Raw genomic sequence first — 19,814 nt, forward strand, 5'->3', positions numbered from 1 at the left:
TATTGGCGCATTTATTTTTTCCTTGTTGTAACTCTCCTGAAACATTTCCACTAATGACCAGTTGAGAATCACTGATTGAGAAGATAATGTGTTGGTAAGGCACTGTTAGAAACTGCTGCTCTGTGGAGAAACTGTTGAATAATTAAAAAAAATGTGTTGTGGGATAGATAGTTTGTTGTGCATGGTCTGGGTTCTTGGTAGCCCATAAAAAAAATGGTGACCTTTGCTTTTAGATACGAGTGTGAGGAGTCATTCACAACACTCAATGTAGACATCAGAAACCATCAAAACCTTTTGGACTCCATGGAGCAGTACGTCAAAGGAGATCTACTGGAGGGAGCCAATGCATACCACTGTGAGAAGTGTAATAAGAAGGTAAGATAGGAGAGCACCTGTTTTTTTTTGTGTGTGTTTGTGTAAAATTGTGATGTAATTTGCACATATGTAATGCATAATTCACCAAAAAAATGGTCTTCCTGTTTTAGGTGGACACTGTCAAGCGACTTCTAATTAAGAAGCTGCCGCCCGTCCTCGCCATCCAACTGAAGCGCTTTGACTACGATTGGGAGCGGGAATGTGCCATCAAGTTCAATGACTACTTTGAATTCCCAAGGGAGTTGGATATGGAGCCGTACACAGTAGCCGGCGTGGCCAAGATTGAGGGTGATGACGTCAACCCGGAGAACCAAGTGATCCAGCAGAACGAGCCCTCGGAGCCCACGCCTGTGGGCAGCTCCAAGTACCGCTTGGTCGGGGTGCTGGTTCACTCTGGTCAGGCCAGCGGTGGACATTACTACTCATACATCATCCAAAGGAATGGCGGCGATGGCGAAAAAAATCGCTGGTATAAATTCGACGACGGCGACGTGACGGAGTGCAAGATGGACGACGAGGAGGAAATGAAGAACCAGTGCTTTGGCGGCGAATATATGGGCGAGGTGTTTGATCACATGATAAAAAGGATGTCGTACCGCAGACAGAAAAGATGGTGGAATGCCTACATCCTTTTCTATGAGCGTATGGACTCGCTAGACAAGGACAGTGAGCTTGTCAAGTACATCTCGGAGTTGACCATCTCCACCACCAAGCCCCACCAGGTCAAAATGCCTGGCCTAATTGAGTGCAGCGTCCGCAAGCAGAACGTCCAATTTATGCACAACCGAATGCAATACAGCCTGGAATATTTCCAATTCATTAAGAAACTTCTGACCTGTAACAGTGTCTATTTAAACCCTCCTCCAGGTATGTGATTTGTCTGAGCACTGTTAAATCACCATAACACCACCAACAGACACTTTAACCATTTGAACCCTTCTGTTGCCACATTATAAATGACGTATTACCACAAATAGTGGCTGTCTATTGGACACCATGTCGATGCACTTAGGACTAACATCCCAGTCAAATAGATGCCATCTTTTTCCTCGTCAGGAACAAAACACTCATTGGTTCAGTGGCCTTAGTTCATAATTGTTATTGTTCCTATACTGACATTATATAGTTAACTGCTGAGCCACTTTGAATTATTTTTGGTAATCAGAATATCACCACCCACAAGAGCAGTGGTGTTAACTGCACAATACAAAGATGATCGTTTGTTATGTGGGAATGTTTTAATTAATGGTGATAATCATTCAGTACATTTTTCACCATCATAACTGTTTGTGAGCTCAAACTGCAGTTTATGTAGATGGTGTTATTTAATGACAGTTATCATCCCAGTTATGAAGTACTTCATCCCAGTGAAAGAAGTATTTTTGGTGGATAACAATAAGACCCGGCTGCCGAGAACCGCACTCACTTTACGACATATTGTCTCTGCTGTACAGGAAATTAAATATTTGAAGGCAAGTGTTTGTTCATAACAATCAACTTGTCATAATGATGTTGACCACAGCATTTCAAGAAAATTCCTCCATTAGCCTTCCAATTTAATTACCTGATTTCTTAGCCCAAACAGATGCCTCCTGGATAAAAACAGATGATGGCTGTCACCATGTGTTGGCGTAAACCTCTTTACCGCACCACACAACGGTTGTTGCATCTATGAAGTGAAAGTTTTAAAATGAAAGCTCTGCATTGACTGAAGAGCTAAACATTTCAACTGTAAACAACAAGCATGTCTGACTGCGTAAACTTGAACAAATATAAGTGAATATTGTTTCAAATGGTTTTGTTAAGATGTGTTTTCAAATGCTTTAAACCAATATATACAGCTGTTCCAAGCTCTCCGCTTTCTCTTTTCAGGACAAGACCACCTTCTACCAGAGGCTGAGGAGATTGCTATGATCAGTGCTCAGCTGGCTGCTCGCTTCCTCTTTAGCACAGGCTTCCACACAAAGAAAGTAGTCAGGGGTCCTGCCAGTGATTGGTAAACATCGTCTTCATTCTTTCTCCCTCGATTTTGCTCTCCTCTAAACAGGCCTTCTCTTTTACAAGGTATGACGCACTCTGCATCCTGCTGAGACACAGTAAGAATGTACGCTACTGGTTTGCACACAACGTCCTATTTGCTTACCCCAACCGCTTCTCTGAGTACCTGCTGGAGTGCCCAAGTGCCGAGGTTCGCGGCGCCTTTGCCAAGCTCATAGTATTCATCGCTCACTTTTCGCTACAAGACGGCCCCTGCCCCTCACCCACAGCCTCACCCGGAACCTCCACTCAGGTTCAGCTTTTTGTTACGGCTTTTAAGATGATTTGAGACGTTTTCCTGCTTGATGTACCTGAAGTAACGCGTTATATTTCTTGTTAATTAGGGCTGTGATAACCTCAGTCTAAGTGACCACCTTTTAAGAGCTGTCCTCAACTTGCTCAGACGAGAGGTTTCTGAACATGGTCGTCACCTGCAACAGTACTTCAACCTTTTTGTCATGTATGCCAATCTGGGTAAGGAGGAAACAGTCCACCTGTCGTGTACACCTGCTGTGACTTACTTGATTTACTGCAATTAGCTCTTTGTAATGCATTCATTCGTTTTTCCTCTCATTGTCTCCTTCTTCCTCCCCATATAGGCTTGGCAGAAAAGACCCAGCTGCTAAAGCTGAATGTGCCTGCCACGTTCATGCTGGTGGCGCTGGACGAAGGCCCCGGCCCCCCCATCAAGTACCAGTACGCCGAACTGGGCAAGCTCTATACAGTGGTCTCCCAACTGGTCCGTTGCTGTGACGTATCCTCGCGCATGCAGTCCTCCATCAATGGTGAATGTCTCGCACTTTGAGCTTCCCAAATTTGGACACATACAAGTTGAACACTAGTTGTTTTTCCTCCTATAGTGCAGTTTACTTGGTCGCGTCTAAAAACAAGAATCGATCTTTGATAAAGACCAAGTCAACCGTCCAACCAACCAAATTTCTATTTACATGCTTATGTCCATTTAGAGAAGAAACTTGGATTATTACTTCTATGGTGTAAAACAATGCTCAGCCATCAAGTGATTTCATATCAGAAAACATGAATGTTAAGGGTGACGGCACCCTAATTAGAGTGCCCTATGAGGATCATCATCCTTGCTCAGGATATGGTGACTGACAAACCAGCCACTCTAAGCTTCTGTGCTGTGTTGCCAGAGCTTTGAGCTGAGGGCTCCTCCAGTGGAAAAAAAAGAGAGAAAATTTGTATTTTCATCCCCACAATCCAATAATTTGACATCCATCTACACAGGTAACCCCCCTCTGCCTAACCCCTATGGGGACACCAACCTGACAGCCCCCGTAATGCTGGTGCAGCAGCTTGTGGCCGAGATCCTGTTTGTGAGGACCAGCTATGTGAAGAAGATCATCGAGGACTGTAGCAACTCTGAGGAGACAGTGAAACTGCTGCGCTTCAGCTGCTGGGAGAATCCTCAGTTTTCCTCCACTGTCCTGAGTGACCTCCTGTGGCAGGTAAAACTAAAAAACACCACCACTACCAGGACTTTCCAATGGGTTGCATTTGGGCTTGAGTGATGTGTTTGGCTTTGCACAGGTGTCATACTCCTATAACTATGAGTTGAGGCCTCACTTGGACTTGCTGCTCCAGATCCTTCTCATTGAGGACTCCTGGCAGACTCACAGGTAAGAAAGACTTGATTGCTAAAATGGCTAATGGATATTCATTGTCAGAATTTTTATTTATGAGTTTTCCAGTGTGTTTTGCACTGGATTCCAGACTCTCTCAACTCTGGTGTTCACAAGGAATCATCTCACAAACTACGAATGGATTTTAAAAAAATTTCATGGAATATACTTTGATGCGCTGGTTAATTAATATCTGTGTTTGGACAAATGCTGGAGTAGAAGCTGTGTTTATTTGTTACAGTAATGTTGTAGGCCACATGAGTCGCCACATCCTTTTATGTGGCCCGCGAAAGCAAATCAAACATTTCAACTTCTATCTACCATGATTGCTAAAATCTGGACCAAAATTTCAACTTCTCATATGTAATATATAAGAGTGATATTGTAAGAATTTTCTTGTTACCAAACCCCCTGATTACAGCAACTTAAACAACAGTTGAATCAGCCATTATTCTTGACTTTAATGCTTTCACAGTCATAACGGTGCTCCAAGGAAAATGGACACTTCACTGTGGCCCGTGACAAAAATGAGTTTGACACTCCCCCATGTAGGGAAAATGGCTGGCCTCATGTTGAACGTTTATTGACAATCTTCACCAGCCATCATCCAATGGATTACTTTATCTAGTTCTGTGATGGCAGTAAAAAGTTGCACAATTGGTCCTTGCCTAGTTTAGACCCACCCGAACATGCTTGTGGATTTTCTCATTCATTCATTTTATTCTCAGGGCATTGAATTCATTGCAAATGGACTGTTCTGTTCACCTTAGATGTTTTGCCTCTCATCCAAATAGGCCGGTGCTGTCCTAACCAAGCCTTGTTAGATGAACTGATGAGCCATTAGTGGCAAACTCAACTCTTTATGATCCATGTTGAGGGAAGACACCAGCACATGAGTTGCATTATTATTTTGAAATGGAAAATGTCTTTTGAGATGCCTTGCAGAGAGGCCTCTGTCTGTCAACAAGTCATTTAGGGTGGAAACTCCCTCATTGATAGTCCTCTCAGTTGTAAAAAGGTAGTGGAGCTACATCTGTATTGACTAAGGAGTGTAATTTTGTTTGTTGGGAGCAAAATCATTGAGTTTCTTTGGGATGGGTGAAAGGACACCACTGTATCTGGGGCTTTAAGCTACCTCTGCTTTCGAAATGGTCGTTCCACTTTTGTGTAGATAACCTCTTTCAAAACCATCAGTCTCCTCCTTTAAGAATCTGTACATTGTTGTCCTCAAAAGAATGCGCTTACTCTTTGAGGTGCAGGTAGACAGCGTTGTACATGCTAATACTAACAAACCTTGACTCGCACTGATCGGTTTCAAGAATGTTGAAGAAGCAAAGCTTTGATCCTCATGTCAGTAGGTGTTTACTCGATGTAAACAAGCCACAACCCATACTGACCTACAACCCATACTGCAAGAATAGAAGAAGCAGCAGCGTTTAAGACTATTTACCTAAACAAGCCATCACCCATTAATCTGTTTTTGTTAACTAGCTTGTTGATGGCTATAAGTACGTGGTTGGTTTTTGCGTCCAACATGGATTTTGACTCTCGACGACAACAATCACTCGCACTGATTGGTTGAATGTTCAAAAAACAAACATGGTTGGTTGTTTCTCATCACCAAAAATAGGAATGTTGATTAGTAATGCTCATCATGTTTTTGTGGTATAGGATCCATAATGTGCTGAAGGGAATTCCCGATGACAGGGATGGTCTCTTTGACACCATCCAGCGTTCCAAGAACCACTATCAGAAACGGGCCTACCAGTGCATCAAGTGCATGGTGGCCCTCTTCAGCAACTGCTCTGTGGCTTACCAGATCCTCCAGGTATACCCGAAAACATACAAGCCCAATTCCAATTAAGCGACACGAATAAGAACTGTAGATAATGGATGAATTAGAATGATTCCTGTTTTCTCAAAGAGTTACATAGATGTGTGAAATTAATAATGAAGGCGTTTTACGACTACGATTTTCATACTGTAGAGCTGAGGTACTTTCTTTTTATCTGAGGGTTTTTGGGGGGTTTTTTCGGTCCAGTTAGTTTGATCTCACAAGCGTAATTATTACTTCAGACGGCCATTGCACTTTGAATACGAAGGAGTTGTTTATGCACACAGAGCAACGGTGACCTGAAACGAAAGTGGACGTGGGCTGTCGAGTGGCTCGGCGACGAGCTAGAAAGGAGGCCGTACTCTGGCAACCCGCAGTATACCTACAACAACTGGTCACCTCCAGTACAGAGCAATGAAACATCCAATGGCTACTTCCTGGAGCGGTCACACAGTGCACGCATGACCCTTGCCAAGGCCTGTGAACTTTGTCCAGAGGAGGTAATGGTCTGGGCACACCAAAACCCATTTGTTCCAATATGCTGTGCATGTAGATGCTTGAATTACTATACATTATTAACCATATTCGACATTGACAAGCCATGTGTATCCGCCACTGTGTTGTTGTTTATAACCAAACAACCAGCACACACAATTTGTGTGTTCATTATACCATACAGTGGAACCTCCAAAGTCATAAGGCAGTTAGAATTTGTTCAAGTTTCAGGAGAGAATTCGGCAAGGTCTGAAAGTATCCAAACTGTTGTCATAATGGCATCTTTAAATTTGAAGACAATGGACAAGCTTTTTGATGAGAAAACAAAAAAGTGAATCTCCTCCTCTTTGAGGACTTTTGATTTAAAAAAAAAAAAAAAACCTTGGCCGAAATGACAGAATCACCACTTTTGGAGGATGATCATTTGAATGATTTATTTTCAGGAAAAAAGGTCAATCAGATGTTCCACAAAAAACACTTATTCAAACAAAATGTACCAAGAAGTTTGTTAACAATTACAATGAATATCTTGGTGTCCCTCAGTCATCGTGTGGGTGGTGGGAGGTTCAGAACACATTTGTTCTTTTACCAAGTGTTTCTCGTTATCACGTCAATGTAGTTGGAGTCCTATATCAGTGCTGGTCTCAACCACTTCGGCAGAAAATCGAGAGTCCAGTCAGTCAAAGACAGAGCATAAGGCTTAACGGAGTCAAGTCCAAGACGAGACCAAGACTTTCAATATGTGGTCTATTGTTAAAACACTAACAGTGTTTTGTTGGAAAAGAAGTTGAAATCAATAGTCTTTTTCCCAAAATTAAAGCGTTATAAAAGTAAAAGGATGACAAGGGATGAAAGTCATATTTCAAAAAGTGAATTTAAAAAATAAAACGACTCGCATTCTACACCATTTATTTTGGGAAAATACACATTTTATTCTTTTTAAATAGGACGATATTTCTGGAAAAATGCACATTTTATATTATTTTTAAAAAGGGACATTATTCCTATGTCTTTTATGATGAATATGTCATGAGGGGTGTCAGATTTGTGATCGGTCGCAATGATATCACAGCTTTTAATTGTCCCAAAGCTAAGGTAGGGATGAGGGATCTGTCTTTTTTTTCTTTACCTTGTGTGCCACACTGGTCTTCCTAGTTATGCAATAAAAAAAAATTATATACCTTTTTTTTTAATTAAATGATGCACCCTCCAACTAAGCCACATGGCCGGTGGTCTGAAGACCTTAGTTTGAGACCCTACGAAATTTTATGTATCACATTATATTCAACCTACAGTATGTCTTGGCTGTAAGTTCCATTTGCGGTTGTATGTTTACTGTCACACTTTTTCTGGTAAACATCTGTTGAAAAAACACTGGGCTGAAGTCGCATGATCACAGTGTGATGACAGATTGACGTTTGGTTAAATTTCATTTGAGCCAAACTCTACCACTGTTGGGTGGCTGAACTTTGTAGGTTCTGCTGTGTAACACAAATACCCCCCCCCCCCACACACACACACACACACCCCTCCCAAATATTAAATGAATTGAAGCGGTCGGCGCGGGGTGAAATGCATGTTGGTCAATGTCGGGTCGATGAAAGGAGTTGCCGAGTGTTCAGTCGCCACGCCAAATGGCCTACCAACCCCCATTCTCCCAATGCAGTGTGTGTGATTGTAATTAGTTGCATTTGTTGATGTTGATTTTAAAAGAATTCCATTGGAGTGACATGCTTCTTGTAATATTTCATACACAGCTCAAGTGTACTCAGGGAAACCCAGGGAAGGTCAGTATTCCAGGCATCACAACATAAGGAAAAAGTCAATTTACTGGTGACATTTTAAGGGTTACTCTGGTAATAAACTGACCTCCCACACAATATTTTCTTTCTTATAATTTGATTAGCCATCTGTGGCCAAAGCTAGATGTAAAATGATGTGTACGAATGAATTAGGTATTTGTGTACGTCAGTGTTGAAACTGATTGTGCATTGCCTTAGTTTGAAGTTGATCTTGTGTACAATACCACACAGGTGGATGCAGTCAATAGATGTCTTGTTTTCCTGTCCTCATTGCAGGAGCCAGATGAACAGGAAGCCCCTGACGATCAAGACTCTTCCCCGCCTGAGGACACCTCTTTGTACCCACACTCTCCTGGAACGACACAGTTTCAGCAGGTAGTCATCCTTGCCGTTTTCCTTGATATGTCCATATGATGACGGTAAACCATACACATTCTGTTGTACAATAGTGTTGGTCCATGAGACTGGGCAAAGGTTAGTGGTATAAAAATCCAATGTACGATAAAATTATTAAATGTGTACAAGGGATGAAATGGATTACAGAATCCACAATCTTTGTAGTCATGATTTTTTTTTTGTTGTTGTTCATTATATGTTTACTGTTTAAAAAAAATCATTATGTCTTCTGTGTGGTCAGGTTAAAACTGAAAGAATGAGAGTCTGAAATTTGACAGATTGTGACGGTCTGAGATTGAGTTTGAGATAATGTGGCAACAAAAGAGCAGACGAGGCTCGTTACAAAAATTCTTTTCAATTATTTTGCAAAGACAATTGTCTTTACATTCCAAAAGTAAGTAGTTATTCACAGTTCTACAGGCCTGAGGATTTCCCAAATGAACAAATCAAAATATGTTCCTTAACACTTTTATTGTACTCATATGGCATCATTAATGCAAAAAATGACCTTACTACGATATAGACTTATAGTATTGATTGAACTGGCTTGACGTCCTCTCTGCAACCCCAAGACGATGCACTGTGTAATCTACTCTCAAATTGACCAAAGAATCCACCACACGTCATCGTTGGGTCTACCGACAGTTAACATTACGATTACCACACCTTGTGACAAATTTGTATTTTATTCATAAAGTTACAACAAGTAAATTATAGAATAACCAAGACTGTTTCATAATATTTTCAATGGCGTAAAATTAGCCTGTAGATCTAATGACCAACTTCACGTACTTGCCTCGGAATCGTGCCTCCCGTTGTATTTCTTTCGTGGTTTGTGCATACATCACACGTCATCTTGGTAATACGCACTTCTTCGGATAATTCGAAAGAAAAGCCATTTGTATCCGCCAGCGTGGAGACAAATGGCAACCCGCATGCTCGCATAATGTTTCCTGTTCCGCCCCCCACTTAATAAAACCAAAACCAAAAGTGGAATAGAAGAAAAACACTCACACAACACACCACAAACACAGACAGGCACAGTGAAATCACATTGATCACACAGAAGAGATTCTATGGCGTACAGTCAACTAGCTTGTAGAGATTTTTATGGGAAGGGATTTTTTTTTTGGTCCCGGAAACAATTGATCCCACGTAAACGGCACGCTACTGGAAACGATCATTTCCGTGAAATCCTCAGGCCTCTTCTAAAATGTAGTGGAATCTCATGCATGCTGGGCGCAAAAAGGGTTATCGTATAAAAGAAAAAATGCCTCTTCAAACGGACCCTTGAATTAGTGTATGCTTCTCCCTACTACATCATCTTAAATCATACGTTGCCCACAAAGCCGAAACACCGCAGCTAACGACGACATTTACATACATTCCATATTCAAGTTTAGGTAAAAAATAACCCGCTGACATGCGTGAGCGGACAGTTATTCTCATCTGCTTGGCAACTGATCAGTTGGAATATCCCATTCTAAACAGACGTCATTACTGCTTGTTACTTTTCTACCATCAATAAAACACAATATTCATGTCACTCACCACTGGAATAGAGCTCTCGTTTTCCTCCTCGCTTCAGATGTGAGCTTCTGTGCTGCGTCTGAGTTACTGAACCATGTTTGTTTACCTTTGCTAGTGTATTTCCGGCGAGTCGACACAAACCAATGTCCCTTTCACTGGAGGTATTCCAGTCGTGTTTATATGACCAAGTATACATGTTTGAAGAGGGGCGACCCGAGGTCGTATTCAATTTTTTTCGGATTGCGCATTTATTTGGCCTCAGTTTCTATCCCCACTGATATTACAAATAAAGGCCCCCTCTTTAATAAACATCCTGCCTTCAAAAATATATACTTTCATATACTCTCTCTTTCTCTCTCCTTCAGAACAACCACCCTCACGGGCAGCCATACACCGGCCCCGCCGCGCAGCACATGAACAATCCTCAGCGCCCCGGCCCGGCCTCGGCACAGACCCCGGGCCCCACACAGGCCCCAACTCCGGGCCAGGCCGGCGTCCCAGGCCCCGGCGGCCCCTCTCCCGGCCCGAAATCACAAGAGAACTGGGAGAACACGGAGGAAATGGCCCCGGCCCCCGCCTCCACCCCGGCTCCCACCTTGCCTAAGGAGTAACGTCGCCTTCCCCCGAAGCCCCCTTTACCGCCTCCTCCCTTGCTCTGCTGTGCCTGGAGCCTCTATCAACCTGCTCTCCTTACTCCTCCTCTGCTCTCTTTGATTCTTAGAGCGTGGCCTGCGGGGGACGCCGCAGGAGAGCGGAGGGAGTGGATTTGAGAGTTCTAAATAAATGAAAAAAAAAACAAACAAAAAAAACAATTAACCCAGAACTGGCGATGATGATGAAAGGTGTACATAATGTTCATGTTCGTGACTGTTGGGATCGCCCAGTAGCATCACTCGCTGTGCTTCGCTGTTGGGAAAGAGGTTGCAGATCATACTGATGACATAAATGGACCTTATATGGAAAAAAAAATCCCCCTTTCAAAAACAACAAACAAAAGACTTTGTTTTCATCGCCCATTTTTCGCAGTAAGGGTTTGTTCCAGTAATGGGATGGTTTAACGGTCATTCAACTGTAGAAGAAGATGCCGAAGAAGGATGCGTTTGTTATTCTCACCAAGATGATGATGTTATTCATTAGCTCCCCCAGTGTTGAGTTTGTTTGACGGTCGGGTGGGCTTTTACGCTGTTTGACATGGAAAGGCAGTTAATGCACCATTTGGTAAGAGAAATCATTGCCTTTTTTTGTTTTGTTCCTTTTTTTGGGGGGGGGTGAAGCTCAGTCAGTCTGTATGCTGTAACATTTAGCATGGCTTCTCACCAGAATAGTGTAGCCCGAAGGAAGACGTTCATAACAACCTAAAGCTGTTCTTGCTCCACACCTCCACAGGGGTTATGTTACTCATTGGGGTTTTTTGTTGTTGTTTTCTACTCATCTACAATGAGGGCAATATTTTTGAACCAATGTACGACTAAGTGGCTTTTGAATTGCACATATAATCCTTCATATTTGGCAGTGGATTTTTGCCAGTGGGATAGACCGTTTAAATAAAATAAAATTTGAAAAAAAGATCCTGCTCCAACCCCAGAAAAAAAAAACATATGCAACAGAATCGCTGCTCCAGCGGACATCTTTGTGGTGTATCATAGACGGTGTGGTTTAGCTTCCATCTCTTCTGTGGAGCCCCGATCCCCATGCCCCCCTTTTTTCGACAAAACCTGCTTCCCGTTGGGGTTCACAGACCAGTCGCTCACCATCTCACTCGGTGGACATAGGGGGGCGCCATGGGAGGCGGTGCTTAAGAATAGCAGCTGGTTAGTCACATTGCAACTAACTTGTGATTCTGTAGTTCAAAGGTAAACATCAGTAAATACTGTATTTAATTGGTAACTTGAACATGTGTTTTTTTTTTTGTCTAAAACATACCAAATACTCCTGCAAATGAAAATATTCTGCCCACCGTATTATATTTAAATATTTTGCTCTTATTTTATAGAATTTATTTTGTTGTATTTCACAAAAAAAATAGAATTTGATTTAAAAGGAACATTTTTGTCCTTTTGTTATTTTTAAAGAAGATATTGACTGTACAGAGTTCTAATCTGCGCCCTGTTTTTTGCCGACTTTTGTTTTGGCCATGGTGTGATGTTGAATTCTGGAGCTACAGTCGCGATGTGGACTTTCACTTTGTGAGGTTTTTTTGTGCACAGAAATATAACAAAAAAAAAGCATTGCGCCCTTAGCAAATAAAGAACATTGAATCTTTGTCTGCATCATGTTGACTCATCGAACCTAGAAAGAGGTGGAATATATTTTGACACCTTAAACATTGTGAACTTTAATTCCATATTAATAGTGAAATTAACATTAAGTGATTAGCATCTAAAAATCTGAGAATGAAATCTACCAACATGTTACACCTCCCTCCATAAAACGCACCACAAACGACAATAATACGTTTTCTGCTATTTGCTTCCACTTATTGGCCATTATACAATAGAAAATGATTTTACTTGAGGTGGCATGGTGTGAGATTGCATGTTCTCCTGTGCTATTGTCCACCTCTGACCCCAGGTACAGCACCAGTCCTTTCAAAAGTATTGCGCCCCCCCCCCCCCCACCACCACCCCACCCTCCCTTGAACTTTGTGACCTTGTGACACATTTCATTGATATGGTTTACCTAAATGACTGATGATGAAATCCGCCTGTATGTCATCTCATCATATATCTGGCTGTTCTATGATGACTGACAACACAATTCCCCACTGACAAACATGGACACGGTAGCATCATAGTCTGGAAAACGCATCCTACTTTTCAATTGTATTTATATAAAAAGTTTAAAATGCTGTATAAATTGGTCCACTTCATGATTGTGTGACACTTGGTGTTGATTCTTTAAATATATTGTCTGAAATTTGGGAGCAAACATTGTTGCAAGGCACCGAATTCAAGCTTCCTCCAGCGTTCCATAAGCACGTAAGTTCGGTTCAGACTAAAATGTCCTTTTGTATGAAGAGTTTCTCTATACATGATCTGCGATTAGAACATTTTGCAGTCATTAAATGCTTTATCAAAATAAAAACGCCGTAAATTATTAAACAATTTGCCGTTGTGTACTACCAGAAGCTTTTATCCAATCAACAACGCCTCCCAGAAACAGGATGTGTACAATTACGGTCCATGCTCGTAATGTACATCTATCTCAAGCACTGATTTGCAAGCACACTTTTTTTCTCTCCACGTACAAGTGCGTGCTCGCACACATGGTCGATTGGTCGCATCCTGAAACTGAGAAGTCAGTTTGTCATACCATCCAGTCAGGGTTCTATGAAGTAAAATGCACGCAATATGTAAACCCTTGCTCAATACACTCGTTATACAAGCAGGATCATGTTGATTTGAATTTACCGTACGCCGCGACTGTTGTCACACGCTTTCTACGCTGCCCATATAACGATTTTTTTCTAACAGCCGCTAGGAAGCGCTCAAGGTAAGAGTGAGACAAATTGACATACACTATACGTGTCGAGGAAGACGCTATCATCTGTGACGCTGAAAACAACCAGCCACGTGAGGGCGCATTTCAACTGTGCTTTGGGCTGCACAGCATCCACCAAGGATTATTATGCCCCGTCCAAAAAAAAACCTCCCGAAAGACATTGTGGTGATAGTTAATACGAAAGCGTGGATGGTAGAAAACCTAATGAAGGAATGGTTGATCGAGTGTTACAGTAAGCGAGGATATTTTCATAGAAAAAAAAGCATTACTCGACAGCAAACAGTTACTTTTATGGTGGGGTTTAAACCAGCCCTGTTCGTGCGGTTTTACTGCCGTGGTCCTGTCGGGTTGCAGGCACTATTTGAAAAGTTATGTTTTTAAAACTTTGAAAACTGTTTCTGTGTACCATCTTTCTTTGTAAAAATCTCATGTTACAACGTGGGCACCTGCGGTTTATAGAGAAGTGTGTGTACAATATGTTTTTCCCCTTTAAACATGTAGCGGGTGTGGGTTATCAGGTGCTCTGTATTGTCGGGAAATTACGGTACTAGATAATGCGATTTCATTTCCCGTTGTTTTGCTCTAGCTAGCTAACAGCCAATCGGAGCCGACGCCGTTTTGCATACTATAATTAATGGCACATCCATTCAAAACATATCGGTACGACACACAAAAATTCCCTAATTTGTCACAATTCTAAACACCACTTTTAACTTAGGTTTGTTCCTGCTATTTTATTAATCTGTTGAACAAGTTTCTGGAAATGTTGTGCATTTTATTTCCTTGTAAGAATCCAGCGTTCTGTTGTCAAGACAAATTCTAATATAAATTTGTATTCAGACATGACTTCTCACCATCCGTGGCTACAAATGTAGCTCTGGCACTGATGTTGACTGCTTCATTTTTCTCTATATATTGTAAAAGCAGTTATGGGCTGCTGCGTCTAAATAATTGGACGCTTTCTTGAGAAAAAATGGAGCACTTATACCTTGACGGCAGGTGGCCAGTACGGCCTTGCCCACAAACAATACGTGCTCCAAATGTTTTAATTAGGATTTAAGTCTATTCATTAGACTCTTTGAAAAAAATACACAATTTTGCCAAATGTCGCAATCATAGAAGCTCAAAATTAAATGCACTGCGGTTTGGAGCTGCAAATCAACAATTTCAAACACTTCCATCCAGTCATTGGCCTCTGTACAAAAACGAAACCTTGTGAAAATCAAGGATTGGTCATTAAAACACAGAGCTGTTAGCTGCTACGTGCTATGATGAAATTGTGTTTTGGTCTAAATCAAATCATTGGTTTCTCTAAAAGACAAAATACCAAACTTGTACATGACTGCCACAAACTATGAACATAAAATCATCATCCATTCATTAGCCTCTCTACCATCATGAACTCAATACTGTAGTTCATTGATTAGGCCTATTTTAACCTGGCTTTAGGGCTGTTCACACGGCAAGATTTGGTCCGGTGCTGCACCGGGGCTGCCCCAGTAGAGCGTTCACACGTGCAAATTAGCTCCGTCGTAGCCCCGGAAAAGAGCTTATACCGGACCAAATTAAGCAACGCATTCTCGCCATACGTACTCTTCACAAGCATTTGCTCTGGAGCTAATTTAACGCAGTTGCGTTCACACGTGCACATTTACACCGGTGCTGCCTCGCAAACGAGCATTTGCCCCGGAGCAAATATTTGACCCACCTACCTGAGGTGGGTCAAATTTGGTCCGGTATAAGCTCTTTTCCGGGGCTACCCCGGAGCTAATTTGCACGTGTGAACGCTCTAATTGGGCAGCCCCGGACCAAATCTTGCCGTGTGAACAGCCCTAAATATTTGCTCCGTAGCAAATGCTCGTTTGCGAAGCAGCACCGGTGTAAATTTGCACACTGAACGCAACTGGGTTAAATTAGCTCCAGCGCAAATGCTTGTGAAGATTACGTATGGCGAGAATGCGTTGCTTTCGTGCTGTCGGACTTCCGTAATGTGTTGATTCATAACGACACAAGACTTGGCTAGTAACATCTTTCCTTTTGTAGGAGACTGGACTGTCTCGGAGTTGTTTGTTCCTTTGTTGTTTGTTCACAACACCCCGCCCCCATAGATTTTCTGTTTGCGTTTGCTTTTCTGAGTGTCATTGAAGTCATCGTTCATTTACGTTTTCTTGGGCGGTCACTCTCGAGCAGAAGGCACAGAAACCGACAAGGAGGACATACCGTTCCAGTAGTCGCTTGAGTTGTGTATATACAGTACGTTTTAAAAAGAACCAACATGACAGCTTGTTTGTTTTCTGTCATTTTGCTCCGCTGCAGAAACTGCCGTGTGAACGCAAGTGGGGCAGCCCCGTCACTGTACCGGGGCTGCCCCACTCAGCAGCTTTGTATGTGTGAATGCTCCACACAATTTGCTGCGGTGCAGCACCGGAGCAAATGTGTGCCGTGTGAACGGCCCTTCTGACAACTCAAAAGAAAAAAAAGAACATCTTCAAACACCTCATTATTCATTTGCATCTTTTGAGTATACATCCAAAAGTAGTTATAGCTCAAGTTCAACATTTTGAGATGATCCAAGAGCAATGCATTTTCTTCAAAATGTTTGAATTGTTGCGTGGGCAGTTAAGACCTTTTTCAAAAGAGTGGTTTATTGGGTTCACATATTCACTTGTATTGCACCAAGCATTATTATATGAATCTCTATTTGAATCAAGAGGTCAGAACGTTTGTACACAAATTGCCCCCCTACCAAAAAAAAGAAAAGAAACAACAATACTTTGGAACAGTTTGTTTTATTCTGAGCAAACTCAGTTCTCCTTCTCCTGGACGGTCTTTGTTCCACGCAGCCTGCCAGTACGACGGGCAGCAATGAGACCGACCTTGCGACCGGCAGGTGCGTCCCTCCTGATGGTGGAGGGCTTGCCAATATGCTGATGATTACCACCGCCGAAGGGATGCTCAACAGGCTGTGTGTGTGGAAGCGCAAGATGAATGCAGGTACAAAAAGGAGCACCACGGCGGTCGCCGGTGCAAAGACACTTACGTTCATGGCCACACCACGGACACGAGGCCAGCAGTTCCTCTTGGCCTTGTACTTGTGGTATGCGCGACCTGCCTTCAGGATGGGCTTGTCAATACGACCGCCACCAGCAACCACACCTACACACAAAAAAGATGAAATAAAAATATTCATCCAAACAAGCACATAGATGGACATAGTCATCCGCTTCGACCAATCCGCTTCGACCAATCCTCACCGACGACGGCTCTGTTGGCCGAGGAGATGACCTTCTTGGAGCCAGATGGCAGCTTGACCCTGGATTTCTTGGTCTCCAGGTTGTGTGAGATGACAGTGGCATAGTTTCCGGAGGCTCGCGCGAGCTTGCCCCTGTCACCGGGCTTCTCTTCCAGGCAGCAGATGATGGTGCCCTCAGGCATGGTGCCCACGGGAAGGACATTGCCAATGTTCAGCTGGGCTGAGGCGAAACACAATGACTCGTGAGCTTATGGATTTAACATCGAATGGACATCGCATCCGCCTTGGTGTCCAAATAGTATTGTGTACATCAGCACCAAATTCTACAACTCTGGCATCAACCAGAACGGCGGCCAATTAATTAGGAACCAATTTGCCGGACTCAAAGACCGACTCGTATAAGATTTTGCGCAAATCATTGACCACAATTTCAGCGTCATTACCTGACAAAATTGTGAGCCTAGTTTCTATTTTGTCTTTGCATTGGTGTGTGGGTCATCTGAAGTACACATTAAAAGAGGATTGTAACATGGACTTCACACATGCTGAGTTTTTAAATAGGCCATTTGAGACTACTAGAACACTGAGCTGTGCGTTATAGACAGTATATTCAACATATGGCATGAATTTGGAGATTTGGATCCTACCGTCGAAACCAATGTTCTTTGTAAATTTCTGCCATGTGCATTGCTCAGTGTGACAGAAATACCCAAATTGCATGCCTCTGCCACCCTGCAGTTTTTGTGCTGTTGAACTCTTGTTACAAACTACTTTGCAAAGCGCCCCATTACTTCCTAGCAGCGGGTGGATAGCTCAAGTGGCGAAACACGATGCAACGGCAAACGTTCGCTTTGCGTCCAGTGTCTACAAAGCAAAAGTCACTGATCAGCACACCTTAGTGGCAGCAAAAAGGCGGGCGACACTTCGCATTATCAAAAATATTTCCTGAAGACACCAAAGAAAGACCGGAAACCAGGCTTACTGCTAAACTATCGAAATGCAGCTGCAAAACACCAAAATGAGTGCTAGTGCGATACATTCCACTTGTCATGTAGGTCAGGCGGGAACTGCGTTAGAGAAAATACAGAATAATGTCAACAGCCAGTGACGGCCCTAATTGACAGAACGGCACGAATACATCAGCAGAGAGGGGGCCGATAAGATAAAAAAAATAGATCGGTTATATAATAAATATTTAAAATATGAACCTTTATTAATTCTACATTGGATACATTTACTTTGTTTCACAGCAGCAATAGTGGGGCAGGAAACAAAAATAGCTTGTCCAAGAAAATATTTGAAGAAAAAGTAGTGTAGATTGCACAAAATACAAACATGAAATATTTCCTGTGCGTCAACTATCAAAACCTATCTAGCAGCGACGTTGCTTGTCTTGAGTGCCGTGGTTAATTTTCACGTTTGACATATGATTCTCTCTCCAAATAGCGCCATTCAAACTTGTTCTTCAAATTTCTTCAGAGTCTTTGCAAGTCTCCAATTGTGACGTTTTGGAGGAATCAATCACATTTAATTGTGATGTGCACAATAATTATCAAAACATTAATTATTCTATCGCTATTAAGTTTATCAGTTTAGCTCGTCGAATGGAATACATAGTGAATGTATTTTTGCCCAGTCCTATTCGAACCTGTTCCAAACACATTGCACAATATGTCAGTGTGAAAATATTCCTCTTACCCTTCTTGCCACAGTAGATGAACTGTCCCGTGTGGATGCCCTCAGCAGCGATGAAGAGCTCGGTCCTCTTCTTGAAGCGGTACGGATCACGGAAGGCCACTTTGGCCAAGGGGGCACCACGGCCGGGATCGTGGATGATATCCTGGGAGAGGCCGCCAACGTCACGTCAAAATTCGCCCAACCAAAATTTCATCTCTGAACATACCTTGACGATCCCCTTGATGTAGCCATGGCGTTCGGCGAAGTCAATGTGGCGGAGTTTAGCGGCGCCTTTCCTGTGCTTGACGTGGGCTTTAAACACGGAGCCCGCTCCTTTTCTCTGTCCCCTGATCACACGTCCCATCGTGAACTGTATAAAAGTGGAAAACTTATTAACTTTAGGTAGAAACACGAGCCCATGATTCGTATTGATTGACAGCTAGCAAAAGTCAGCAAGTAGTTACCGGTCTTTTGATACACAAACGCCTTCGACACCTTCATTTGACAAGAAAAAAATCGAAATTGGGGGGAATGTGGTGTTTTAGAGCGTGCCATTGTTAATTAAATGCATCTATTGATGCGGCGTCTAGCAATCTAGCCTGCTCAGACTATAGCTACGCCATCTCACCCCTGAGCCACTCGCATGACTTGTAAGCAACAATTTTGAGGGCGATGGTTCCAAAATAATCCATATATACCGTAAACAAACGTGTTCGGCATCTTTCTAAATGTTCATTTTTAATGGATGACAGAATTAAATCAAGGTTTGACGCAGATTAGACTACCACAATGGTACAGAACTTAACCTACCTAAACCCCGTTGACGGAAAGAGGAAGTTGCAGGCAAAACCCAAGGTTTTCTTCCGGAGAAATTGGCGATGGGGCTTGTGGGAAATGTAGGCATGTTGAGCTTTCATCACCAATGTACTGTAATTTTGTCGTGGGGCTTAGTAGTATATGATTTTAATGGAGGACATTCACATATATAGCATTTATAAGCATGCAAAAGACAACATGATGTTAGGATACAATCGACATCAGTGTCAAACTGCTGTTTAATGCATCTAGCTTCAGTAAATATGAAATAACACTCTAGTTAACAGTTGGACGGTCAGTGAAATGCAGCTGTGTTGATGGTTGCATAACAAGATCCATCCGATCTAGGCTAGACTAAATCTTTTACTTTCTTCATCGAAGATGTCTTCGCCGTGTCACGAATGTTTCAATGATATATACAGTATATCAAAACACATTATCGATTACATCAATGA

General features: G+C 42.4%; 2 protein-coding genes across 7 annotated transcripts in view; one reads left to right on the top strand and one right to left on the bottom strand.

Annotated features, from left to right (window-relative positions):
- Positions 1 to 12,374, top strand: part of usp9 (ubiquitin specific peptidase 9) — a 41,794-nt gene extending 29,420 nt beyond the window's left edge. For 4 of the 6 annotated variants that reach the window (XM_052081717.1, XM_052081715.1, XM_052081716.1 and 1 more), the window contains 13 exons: positions 234 to 375; positions 486 to 1,242; positions 2,248 to 2,371; positions 2,440 to 2,665; positions 2,757 to 2,886; positions 3,012 to 3,197; positions 3,661 to 3,881; positions 3,964 to 4,052; positions 5,727 to 5,883; positions 6,177 to 6,389; positions 8,142 to 8,171; positions 8,463 to 8,561; positions 10,478 to 12,374. In XM_052081717.1, coding sequence (XP_051937677.1) covers positions 234 to 375; positions 486 to 1,242; positions 2,248 to 2,371; positions 2,440 to 2,665; positions 2,757 to 2,886; positions 3,012 to 3,197; positions 3,661 to 3,881; positions 3,964 to 4,052; positions 5,727 to 5,883; positions 6,177 to 6,389; positions 8,142 to 8,171; positions 8,463 to 8,561; positions 10,478 to 10,723 — 2,620 coding nt within the window. In that variant the 3' untranslated portion in view covers positions 10,724 to 12,374. The remainder of the gene's footprint in view (positions 1 to 233; positions 376 to 485; positions 1,243 to 2,247; positions 2,372 to 2,439; positions 2,666 to 2,756; positions 2,887 to 3,011; positions 3,198 to 3,660; positions 3,882 to 3,963; positions 4,053 to 5,726; positions 5,884 to 6,176; positions 6,390 to 8,141; positions 8,172 to 8,462; positions 8,562 to 10,477) is intronic. The other 2 variants (XM_052081718.1, XM_052081720.1) reach the window with 1 other exon arrangement.
- Positions 12,375 to 16,385: 4,011 nt separating this feature from the next.
- On the bottom strand, positions 16,386 to 18,915 carry rpl8 (ribosomal protein L8). Its single transcript, XM_052081802.1, has 5 exons — positions 18,770 to 18,915; positions 18,565 to 18,706; positions 16,868 to 17,086; positions 16,654 to 16,769; positions 16,386 to 16,576 (listed from the first exon to the last, which is right to left on the bottom strand). The coding sequence occupies exons 1-5, from the start codon at positions 18,905 to 18,907 to the stop codon at positions 16,418 to 16,420; spliced, it is 774 nt and encodes a 257-aa protein (XP_051937762.1). The 5' UTR covers positions 18,908 to 18,915; the 3' UTR covers positions 16,386 to 16,417.
- Between the last annotated feature and the right edge of the window lie 899 nt (positions 18,916 to 19,814).

Source organism: Hippocampus zosterae, chromosome 12 (assembly GCF_025434085.1).
Source record: "Hippocampus zosterae strain Florida chromosome 12, ASM2543408v3, whole genome shotgun sequence".
In the NCBI taxonomy this organism is placed as follows: Eukaryota; Metazoa; Chordata; class Actinopteri; order Syngnathiformes; family Syngnathidae; genus Hippocampus; species Hippocampus zosterae.

Coding starts and splice junctions, on each gene's coding strand:
- rpl8 (XM_052081802.1), bottom strand. CDS start 18,907: ATGGGACGTGTGATCAGGGGACAGAGAAAAGGAGCGGGCTCCGTGTTT. Junction 18,707..18,769: donor ACATCAAGGGGATCGTCAAG/GTATGTTCAGAG, acceptor GGCCTCTCCCAG/GATATCATCCACGATCCCGG. Junction 16,770..16,867: donor GGCCAACAGAGCCGTCGTCG/GTGAGGATTGGT, acceptor TTTTGTGTGTAG/GTGTGGTTGCTGGTGGCGGT.